The sequence below is a fragment of the Mauremys mutica genome, chromosome 1, assembly GCF_020497125.1.
Source record: "Mauremys mutica isolate MM-2020 ecotype Southern chromosome 1, ASM2049712v1, whole genome shotgun sequence".
Classification (NCBI taxonomy): Eukaryota; Metazoa; Chordata; order Testudines; family Geoemydidae; genus Mauremys; species Mauremys mutica.
This window is the reverse complement of record NC_059072.1, coordinates 319,965,837-319,977,858: the sequence shown is the minus strand read 5'-3', so window position 1 is coordinate 319,977,858 and position 12,022 is coordinate 319,965,837. Positions and strand designations below refer to the sequence as shown.

The 12,022-nt window shown below is 37.0% G+C and overlaps 1 protein-coding gene and 1 long non-coding RNA gene across 4 annotated transcripts in view; one reads left to right on the top strand and one right to left on the bottom strand.

The window, feature by feature from the left end:
- The window catches only part of USP12 (ubiquitin specific peptidase 12), an 85,624-nt gene that overhangs the window by 37,743 nt on the left and 35,859 nt on the right, over nucleotides 1-12,022 (bottom strand). For all 3 annotated transcript variants that reach the window (XM_045017150.1, XM_045017158.1, XM_045017168.1), the window contains exons 3-4: nucleotides 9,246-9,459; nucleotides 4,049-4,278 (exon numbers count right to left, since the gene is read on the bottom strand). In XM_045017150.1, the coding sequence (XP_044873085.1) occupies nucleotides 4,049-4,278; nucleotides 9,246-9,459 (444 nt within the window). The remainder of the gene's footprint in view (nucleotides 1-4,048; nucleotides 4,279-9,245; nucleotides 9,460-12,022) is intronic.
- The window catches only part of LOC123370516, a 101,002-nt gene that overhangs the window by 74,470 nt on the left and 14,510 nt on the right, over nucleotides 1-12,022 (top strand). The window lies entirely within an intron of this gene.

Genomic DNA, 12,022 nt, shown 5'->3' with positions numbered 1-12,022 from the left:
ACTCAGCTGAATGAAGCCATGCACATACAGATACCAAGTAGGGCTGTCGATTAATCACAGATAACTCAGGCAATTAACTCAAAAACAATTAATCATGATTAATCGCAGTTTTAATCGCATTGTTAAATAGAATACCAATTGAAATTTATTAAATATCTTGGATATTTTTCTACATTTTCATATATATATAGTATTCTGTGTTGTAATTGAAATCAAAGTGTATATTATTTTTATTATAAATATTTGCGCTGTAAAAATGATAAATCTCATACAAGTACCGTAGTGCAATCTCTTTGTCATGAAAGTGCAACTTACAAATGTTGTTTTTTTGTGTTCCATAACTGCACTCAAAAACAAAATTTAAAACTTCAGAGCCTACAAGTGCTAAGAGAAACGAGTTTGTTTGCATTTACAGGAGATAGTGCTGTCCTCTTATTTACAATGTCACCAGAAAGTGAGAACAGGCAATTTGCATAGCACTTTTGTTGCTGGCATTGCAAGGTCTTTATGTGCCAGATATGCTAAATATTCATATGCCCCTTCATGCTTCGGCCACCATTCCAGAGGACATGCTTCCATGCTGATGCCGCTTGTTAAAAAAATAATGCATTAATTAAATTTGTGACTGAACTCCTCAGGGGAGAATTGTATGACCCTTGCTCTGTTTTACCCGTGTTCTACAATATATTTCATGTTATAGAAGTCTCGGATGATGACCCAGCACGTTATTCATTTTAAGAACACTTTCACTGCAGATTTGACAAAATGCAAAGAAGATACCAGTGTGAGATTTCTACAGAGAGCTACAGCACTCGACCCAAGGTTTAAGAATCTGAAGCGCCTTCCAAAATCTGAGAGGGATGAAGTGTGGAGCATGCTTTCAGAAGTCTTAAAAGAACAACACTCTGATGTGAAAACTACAGAACCTGAACCACCAAAAAAGAAAATCTACCTTTTGCTGGTGGTATCTGACTCAGATTATGAAAATGAACATGCGCTGGTCCGCACTGCTTTGGACTGTTATAGAGCAGAACCTGTTATCGGCATGGATGCATGTCCCCTGGAAAGGTGATTGAAGCATGAAAAGACATATGAATCTTTCGTACATCTGGCACGTAAATACCTTGCTATGCTGGCTACAACAGTGCCATGAGAATGCCTGTTCTCACTTTCAGGTGACATTGTAAACAAAAAGTGGGCAGCATTATCTCCTGCAAATGTAAACAAACTTGTCTGAGCAACTGGCTGAACAAGAAGTAGGACTGAGTGGACTTGCACGCTCTAAAATTTTACATTGTTTTATTTTTGAATGCATTATTTTGTACATAATTCTACATTTGTAATTCAATTTTCATGACAAAGTGATTATACTACAGTACTTGTATTAGGTGAATTAAAAAATACTATTTCTTTTTTTTTTTAAACAGGGAAAATACTTGAAATAAAAAATAATTATAAAGTGAGCACTGTACACTTTGTATTCTGTGTTGTAACTGAAATCAATATATTTGAAAATGTAGAAAGCATCCAAAAATATTTCAATAAATGGTATTCTATTATTGCTTAATCGCACAATTACTCTTTTGAATCACTTGACAGCCCTAGTACAAAGAGAATGATCAACCTGGCCTGGCTGCCAGTCCTGTCCAACATCATCACCTTGCAGAATCTGCTCCTTAAGGAGCAAAACAGGCCACATCTACCCCTGCTTACAGATTAGCTTAATCCACTGACCCATCATCTCATCTCAATTCCCCTAAGGAACCTTGATATCACCTCCAGGTGGAACTGTAGCTGGCAACAGCAAGCTTCAAACATTGATAGTGCCTATCTCATGACAGATCCAACAGTCCAGCCCCTAGTTTTGACATTCCATGCCATTTTTGGGTAAAGCTCAATCACTTGTAGAAGGATCAGATATGCTGACCATGACCATGGTCTGACCTTAAGAGCCCCTCCATGCGAACTGGCAGAGACCCATTATTTTGTAATTCCTATCAGACCTGACACACTCACTCCACCTATCACATTGCTATAAATTTATCTGTAAAGAGTACTGTGCGAAGTATCAAATGAAAGCTAGTGACACATCAGTCATTAATATCATTATATGATGTATATATAGATGGTGTGTAAAGAGTTGTATGTGTGCTGGAAATATGTTCCTAAAATTTGTTTTGGGAGCAGAATTGATAAACAAATTTGTCCTAGACAAAGGAATGTTGATTTGTCTGTTTACATGTGTCTCTAATGTAAATAGAGCATGGTGATGCCAGAGACATTGGGCAGTTCCTTTACATCGGAGGTTAATGTCCGTTATCAGGAGGATAAGTTGTCAGCACACCAGAAGACACACTGCAGGTCATCCTGACTCTTGAGACAAAGACAATGAACTTTGGGGAATATAAGGAGAAGCAAAAGAGCATTTTGTTATTCATCACTGGGAGGGGAAGAGGTCAGCGTTCTTTACATTCCATGAACGGTGGATCCCCAACTATGTAGGGTTGGTGATATTAAAAAGTAGCTGTAGGTGAGAAAACTGCCTCAGACAAGGATTGTAATCTGTTAAATTAAGTTTTAGTCACTAGAAAGCATGATTATATTTTTGTTTTATTTGTAACAGTTTACTGTTTCTGTTATCTCTGCTTAGAACCAAATTAATTAGTAAAACTTATTCTTGTTTTATTATAAATTCATCTCAGTGCTGTTATGTGAGGTGTGGATCCTCAGCTAAGCCAAAAGGCTGGTGTGTATTCCGTCTCTTTGGCGACACGGGCATCCAGTGGCTGGATGCTGCACAGACACGCTTCTGGACAGTTAGGGAACTGAAGTACATCAAGGGTTAACCTGCAGAGCAAAGTTAGGACTGGCAGAGTGAGAAGGAGTTTGTTTGGCTGGCTAACAGACTGGGGCAGCAGAGAGCACCAAAAATGTTTATACAGAGTATAGTACCAAAAATATATCTTTTGCTAAAGCAGAAGGGTGACAGTGGCTTACAATTCCGGTTGCCCTAAAAAAGTGTGTCAAAATGGGGTCTTTGTAACTCCTCCACTTTGTTGCTGTGGCCAGTTAGAAGATGTATGCCACATGCATCAGCAAGGGCTGCCTGGTTCCCTCATGGACTGGCATAATGCCCTCCCATCAACTACTGAATGGTTAAGACATTTGAACTAACACACCTGACTTGATCATCTATGCAGATGCAATGTTTAAGTTATATATTTTAGTCATCATCCTAATACCTTATTTTAAGTAGGAAACCTATTTTAAACTTGAGATGATTCTCTAGACCAGAGCTGGAATAGTAAGCACTTGATAGTATCCTGGGGAGAAACCTCTCTCTATATTCAAGGCTTGGCTATCTAAATAAATGAGGAAAAACAGACCAATTTTGACAACTAGCGACACAATGGAATTCTGTCATATTGATTTTAGCGCTGCTAAGCAAATTTGGCAAATTAAAAACTGATCAAGCTCACCTGGGAAGATGTATTTAATTATAGAACATAAATGTGTATGTTGAATGATAGCAATATTTTAAATCTAAATCTGAAATAGTAAACTATTAAATCTAACCTATTAGAAGAAAAAGGATTAACAGTGAAAACAAAAAAAGGTGGATTTACGTATAACTATCTATATTCAGGCCCTTCCAAACTTTTAATCCTTATTTTTAAAACATTATCTAAATTCTGAAGCTGATTATGAGGGCACAGTTCAAAAATCCAAATGCAGATTTTTCATGCAACAGTTTGCTCAGTACTCTTTCACTGACCAATAAAGGTTCCTTCCCATAACTCATTCAGTGATCACTCATTTAAAAAAAATATTAATCACTCACTAATATTTAGTGGATCATACAGATAGTTACATTTAAAGCTTGCAAAAATAAACCAATTAGTCTAGTACACTTACCATCTGCATGAATCTTGAAACTAAAGAGTAAAAAAATTGTAATTTAAATATGCAGTTCAAATTATTTTAAAGAAAAATGGATTCCTGAAAGTATGAAATAAGAATTTCTTCTATAAAACAGATATAGACTTACAGTTTCACAAGTAAGACATCTGGTTTCATTAGTTAATGTTCCCTGAAAGATCTCATGAACCCAGGTTGGGTCTGGTGTGCTGTTATTGTTTTCATTGTCGATACTGCCATTAGGTAGACGGCCATTTTGTTTGTCCTGCTTTCTCTCTTCTTGTAAAATATCAGCAATTGTGTTTAAAAGATAGTTTAAGAACTCATGCGCATCCTGCTGCATGTAGTTGTCAAAGAGCTCTAAAACATGAAGATAAAATAACCAACTAATTAAAATTTAGAATAAAAAGTCCAATATAAAACTTTTAAAATATAAGTTAAAATATGGCATTAGCAGAACTTATTTCATAGACATATGCAATCAATTTTAATCTTAAAAAACAGTGAAAACAATAAAATTTAAAAACTTTGGCAGAACAAGGTACTGTATAGATATTTGGATAAATAACACAGATAAGGGATTCTAAGCAGAAGTTTATGATGTAAACACATATGGGAAGAGAAAATTGTACTTATGGAAAAGGCATTAAGTCCAATACAATGCCTTGAAATAGAGGTAAATATTGATTAGGATGCTTCTCAAAATCTCGCCCTCCCCCCCATATGTACTTGTTACAAACACAAATAAGGTAAAATTGCATTAAAATGATTGTGCTCTGCAATCTATTAAAATCTAAAGAAGACACCATATACTATAGTTCAATGCCACCATTTACATTCAAACAAGTCCTAAGATGTTAGGCAAAAGTCGACATTGGTCTATGTCAAGAATCATGCATGACTAAGTACTTCTATAACATTACCCATAAAACCTATATTCCACAAACTTTAAGTCTGGGGATGAGAAAGTGCAGTGGTGTATAAGAACAGTCTTTTTATCCCATGTGCTTAGAAACTACCTAGAGTGAACAGGCTCAAAAGAAAGCCTTAAGCATAGGATGGTTCAGTCAAGCAGACACACAGCTTTGAACAGAGAAACCTTTCCTGACTCTGCCCTCATCAAAGGAAGAATATGACCACTATGACCTCACAGGCCAAGTCTATGGAGGTGCGAGGTTTTTGTTTTTAATTACCATCACTGCACTACCACAAGCGCAGCTCCACAGGTGCTAGCAATGATGAAAACACTAGTATAAACAAGGCCCCTACAGATGTCAGTATTTGTAATGAGTATCATCTAACTGTTGAAAGCCATTTTTAAAATGGTGGTAGCTGCAGGTCCCTTGCCTACATATGGCTAAAAGGACTTAGCATAAGACTCAAAGTAGACAGGAGCAGTGATAGGCAATCACCATACTTGTTCTCCCTTTTTGAGGAGTTGACTCAAAGGAATTGCACATTCTCCTTAATTACCAACTCAAAAAATATTCTATGCCTGCATAACTAATCATGTAATTCCTCCAATGGGGCTCTATATTTTGGTTACATAGCAGAAATTGTGTTTATAGCTAACAAATTACACGTTGCAACTTGTTCTTAGTCCAAGAATATAGAGCAAATGTTAGCCCATAAGTGAAGGAATGGTACCATAAATAGAAAGACTAACAGAAATAGGTCATCAGTTTAATATGGTGCTAGTAAAAGGAAATTCACAGAAGCATACATTTCTGGAGAGTATATTTAAAGTTACATGGAAACTTGGCTAGTCTATTTTAGGGAGTCTGAAAAGAAAACAAACATTTGTCTTAAGAGTTGCTAGAATAGGGAAAAATTGCTAGTTTGATTCTAGATCACTAAGAGGGTCTAAGTAAAAAGTGTCACAGATCATCTACAAACCAAGCAGCTTCCAGGCCAAGACACCACTATACTTTTGGGAGTTGAAAATAAACTAACTAGATCCCAGATCAAACCAGCCAAAATGTCTCTATTTAATTGAATATTTAAATTGAGGTGACATAACAAATACTGCAAGTTTCCTGAAGGTAAACGGCTTGCCTCAGAGGTTCTTAGCAGTATTGCATCCAGATTCCAGGAGTGTGGTGCATGTCCGATCAACAGTCTGATATTAAGCACAGTGGATCTAATCCCACAGATGTCCTTGCCATTATTTATTTCAAGGATCAGGAGTGATTGGAACAAAAGGAAACAGAACACCTCCACTTGGTTAATGAGAAACTGCAAACTTGAAGCATGTCAGGTTTTAAATTCTTCTCATTACCATATACTGTTTAGTATGTATTTTAATGCAAGAATAGAGTCTAGAAATGATATAGAGGTAAAAGATTCTGAGCACAGAAAGAGTCTTGATTTGAGAGCTGTGAGGCTATAAAAGTCTTTATGAGTGATTGGTCTTACTTGATGAGAGAAGAATCCAGATTGGGTTTTCCTTTGTGTGTCGTCTCCTTCATGTATGTTTGGATTGATACACAATACACCTACTATTCCTAGGAAACTTATTTTTATAAAGAATTCTCCATTGTAGCTATCAAGAAAGTTATTCATGGATGTACTTTTTTTAAAAGTTAATTCGCCAGAGTGGTTAATACTTCAGTGTACATAACCACCACCAAGAATCATCCACCTGGCAACTCAGCAATCGTCTCCTATAAGTCTATACCGGGGTGGTCAAACTTACTGAACCTCTGAGCTGCATACAACAATCTTCAGAAGTTCGAGAGCCGGGGCACACCTGCCACGGCTTGGGGCTTCAGTGGGAGCTGGACTGAAGCCCCGAGCTCCAACAGGCATCTCCCATGAAATAAAGAATCTTTTTTACTTCCAATTCCCCATTTCAATAAATCCCAAAGTCAGCAGTGATTAGAAGTTGATGTGTTTGATGAGTGAGGTTATAGTATTTTAAGTGTACATATCACAAAACACCATTATAGTTATCACCTTTGCTGGCAGTCTCAGCAGAAGTGCCAAGAGCTAAATGGCATGGAGATTGAACTATTCTCTCACCTCTACAGACAGTCATTCATCATCAGATTTAAGACTCATTGGTGTGTAGCTTAAGAAAGCTTACACAACACTACTACCTATGCTATAACTGCTCTATTGAAAAGAGATCATCTTCCAGGTCTAAAAAATTTAGCATTTTTCATGAGCAGTAAATTCACTTAAGGCTAGAAATAAATTGTTATGCTATCTTAGAATAGTTTGTCTTTATTATGCAGTCTTCATAATATTTGAATATGTGAAAAACATTTGGAAATATGGCCCAGGATGGATTATACGGGTATGAAAATTTCTACGATATGAAAGTGTTGTCATATTTAACTTGTATAAACCAAGCAGGGAAGTTTTTATTGAAAGATTACCTGTAATTAATTTAAATAAAATGTACAATTTACAAGCATTATTTTATATTTCTTCCAAATCAAGTAGCAGATCTATTAAAGGCTTTAATTATATTTTAATACAGTACATAGAATTATTTCATAAACCATCCTAATCAACAAGCATTACAAATACCAAATAGTAAGTGTTAAATATCTGAAATTATGTGTTTCCACAACACTAGGATAAAGTGTTACTGATTTTTAAAGAAGAGTATATTAATCCTAAATAGAAATCTCAAGTCCTAAGTATTATATAAACATGAACTGAACCCAATTTAAGCTATAATCTTCCAGTCAAAGCCTTAACATGGAAAGACAGACCTTCAGGGCTCAATTCGCACTTCAATTATTTCATTTAATTATTAATATTCTTACTAATAAGTGCTAACATTCTGGAACAACTAAAGGTTTCAAATTATTTGATTTTAACATGTGAAATAAGACATAAGAACGGTCATTCTGGGTCAGATCAAAGGTCCATCTAGCCCAGTATCCTGTCTTCCGACAGTGATCAATGCCATGTGCTTCAGAGGGAATGAACAGAACAGGTAATCAAGTGATCCATCCTGTCACCCATCCCCAGCTTCTGGCAAAAGAAACTGTGCCTCTGCCTAGTTTCAAACCAGGGCCCTTTTGCATGTTAGCCAAACATGATAACCACTACACATAAATACAGATGTGAGATAAACATAGCACAAAAGCTTTAAAAACAGTGATTTTTGACAAAAATCTACAAATTCCACACTGGCAAAACTGCCTCCAATATTTGCTAAGCACTGACTGAGCTCAATTCTATATGAGATGGGGGAGAAGAAAAAAAAGGGGAAAAAAAAGAGAAAAAAAAAAAGACATGGACCTTGCTTCAGGAAGGCCAAAGTATTTCTCAAATGCGGCCACCAGGGGCTTTTCTTTTGCCCACAGGCTTCTGGGCAGTGATGGGGGGAGGGACAAAGCAGCGGCCCCTCCCCTGGGGCTGCCCGAAGCAGTTGGGCTCTGATCCCCTCAGGATCCACAAATACTGGAAAAAAAGACAGCCGTTGTGAGTTCTCCACCTTCCTGGGGGTGGTAGGGCTGAAGCTGGAAGCCTGAGCCCCGGGTTGGTGGGAGCAGGCTCCATCCCCTGATTACAGGGCTCTGTGCTCATGACTCTCTGCCCGCCACCGCACCTCCAGGCTCGAAGTGGTTTCCATTATATACAGGATTTCAGTGGTTCCCAGCACCCCCACTATAAAAATTGTTCCAGTGCCCCTGCCACTGCCTCCCTCCCACCTCCCCATCCAAGGTTTAATTTGTCCCCTAGCTTGACAGGGCTAAGTAAGTCTGCTGTGAAAAGTGATATTTGTATGTTTGTTAATATCACTTTTCACTGCCTCCCAGCTAGCTAACAAATCTGCTGCTGTGAAAAGTGATATTAACAAGCATACAAATACCACTTTTCACAGAAGCAGATTTATTAGCTAGCAAATCTAAAAAAGACAAAAACAACCAAAAAGGCAAAAGAACCAAAACAACAACAACAAGAAAAACACCTTATTTGTGTTTCTATTCTGTTTAGGTCCAGTAAAGAATAGAGACAACTGTACATTATTTTTATTATTGAGTTGGGGGGGGGGGGAAGCCCCCATATAAATAAATTACTATGATTTGGTCATGTATATGTGCATATTTATTTGTTTTTCCTAAAGTAAATTAAGTATTTTAGGGAAAAAATGTCATAGCTACCACTGCAGTCTGAGGCCACCAAAAGAAGTGTTGTGAGAACCCCAGCGTATGTGTCATCTTTTCTGTCTTTTACAGCACCAAGCATGCTTGTTGTACTTAGCAAATATATTTTCATTAAAAAAAATTTCAACCTTTCAATTTCAGTATTAAGTCACAATTGATGTAATTAGTATACACAGAACAGAAGAAAAATTAAGAAGGTACCATTTTCTTTTCGTAATCTTGTTATAAACTTCTTTGGAGGTATTACTCCGACTTTTTTCTTCTGTGTAGCTATGCTGTGGAAGAGATCAGCTAAGCATGTAAGGAGGTTCTCTTTTTTTCTCGGTTGACTCTTGTATGCTAGGACTTTTTCTCGAAATGGTCGACAAAAATAAAGTGCCTGAAGAACTGAATTGCAGTAGCAGGTGTTCCCAAACTATAAAATAAGGGGGAAAAAAATTATTACCTTGGATTCAAGTATCAGAGGGGTAGCCGTGTTAGTCTGGTTCTGTAGAAGCAGCAAAGAATCCTGTGGCACCTTATAGACTAACAGACATTTTGCAGCATGAGCTTTCGTGGGTGAATACCCACTTCTTGCATCCGAAGAAGTGGGTATTCACCCACAAAAGCTCATGCTGCAAAACGTCTGTTAGTCTATAAGGTGCCACAGGATTCTTTGCTGCTTCTTACCTTGGATTGTATTTCTACAGTGATGCAAGATTAAGAAAACTAAATATAAACATACAAACAAGGGCAAATTTTCTGGAAGGCATTTCTTGTTGATTTTCAGATCAAAAATCAACAAGCAGCAAAAAATCTAAAAAATCACAGGCAGCAATATAAATAATGGGGAGCACTCCAGATAATTTTAACTAATACTAGATTGTGTCTTCGTGTTTGTAATAATTGAGGTATGTATGTGTTATTAATGCTTTACAGTGCTGTGGAACTGTAAAGTATTCAATAAGTGCTCAGTATTTACCTAGTACCAAAAATGTACACAGCACAGTATAAAGAGTAAACTGAAAAAATGAGATTCTCTGCCACATATCACTCAAAACACCACTCAGTACAATAAAGAAAGAACAGAGTGTAATGTAGTGTTTATGGCTGGAATTCTTCATGGTACAGGTAGGTGGGTCTTCAAGAAAAATGCATGGTCCTGGGCAAGTCTCCCCATCTTTAAAACGGAAACATCATATATCTGCCACACATGGATTCTGTGAAATGTAGTCAATATTTATACAGCATTTTAAAAATGCAAAATACTATTTTCATCATATAAATTGTAAAATCATAGAAATGTAAGGCTGGAATGGTCCTCAAGAGGCCATCAAGGTCATCCTCCTGAGCTGAAACAGGACCATGAATACCTAAGAATACCCCTGATAGGTGTTGTCTAACATGCTCTTAAAAACCTCCAGTGAGAAGGATTCCACAAGCTGTCTCGGCAACCTATTCCAGTACTTAACTATCCTTATCATTAGAAAGGCTTTTCTAATATCTAACCTAGACCTCCTTTGCTGCACATTAAGCCAGATACTTCTTGTCCTACCTTCTGTGGACATAGAGAACAACTGATCATCATCATTATAGCAGCCCTTACCCTAACTGAAGATTTATCAGCAACCCCCACCTACCTCCTTTTTCTAAAGACTAAATATACTCTATTTTTTTAAATCTTTTCTCATAGGTCATGCTTTCGAAACCTTTTATCATTTTTTGTTGCTCTCCTCTGGACTCTTTTCAGTTAGTTCATCTCTTTCCTAAAATGTAGTACCCAAAACTGGATGCACTATTCCAGTTGAGGTCTTACCAGTGCCAAGTACAGCACAACAATTACCTCCTATGTCTTACATACAATACTACCGCTAATACATCACAGAATATTAGCCTTTTTTCCCCCCAACAGCATCATACTGATGATTCATATTCTATTTGTGATCCACAATAACCCCTAGACCCTTTTCTGCAGCGCTACTGCCTAGCCAGCTATTCCCCATTTTGTGTTTGTGCATTTAAATACTTTGCATGTTTTTATTGAATTTCATCTTGTTTATTTCAGACAAATTCTCCAAATTATCAGGTTCTTTGGAATTCTAATCTTGTCCTCTGTAATGCTTGTGACCTCTCTCAGCTTCATGTCATCTACAAATTTTATAAACATATTTTCCACTCCATTATCAAAGTAATTAATGAAAATGTTATGTATTGGTGCATGTTGGTAGTTTCAAACTATAGGGATGTACTATGATAAAGCCACTAATACAAACAGTTATCTGGGGACAAGTTGAGCATGTTCTCAACCCAGAATGGTCTAACAGTTCCTTACTCATTGCTTTGGGAGTATGGGGAAAGCGACTCCTTTAGAAGCTCTCATTTGGGACTGCATGACCAACAAAACCACCATATACAATGCAGTCAGAAAATTGGAGACCAAAGACAGACATCTGGTTTCCATATTTTCAGTTGATTTCAAGTACATTAATAGAATACATATCTATTGCTAAATGCTTTAAAGAGTCACGGCTCCTACAATTTAGAATATAGGTAATCAGGATGAATAGAGGATGAGAACAAAAACAAAACCAACCCCAATTCCCTACCCCGCAAAAAAAGTCCCGTCCCCACCCCAAAGATTATTCTCCAGGAAAGGCTGCTTTTTAATTAATCAGTGAATTTCAAACATACCTTTCAAAATTTCCTACAGAAATCAGAGCAACAAAGTTGTAGATAAAAGGTTTCACAATTTCCAGATTGAAAAAGTACACAGACTGGTGACATATTAATTGGGAGAGTAAAACACATAGAAGGACAGAGAACCAAGATGCAGAGTGAGCAGGAGACATTAAAGCTATGGGCCAAACTGGAAGAGATGGAATTCAATATAAATCAATGTAAAATTATGTAGCTCATGCAGAACCAAGCAGCATTTGGTGCTCTGGTCCATCCAAGGTGAAGGCGCTATATTATATTACTGGTTGTCTTTACAATACCCT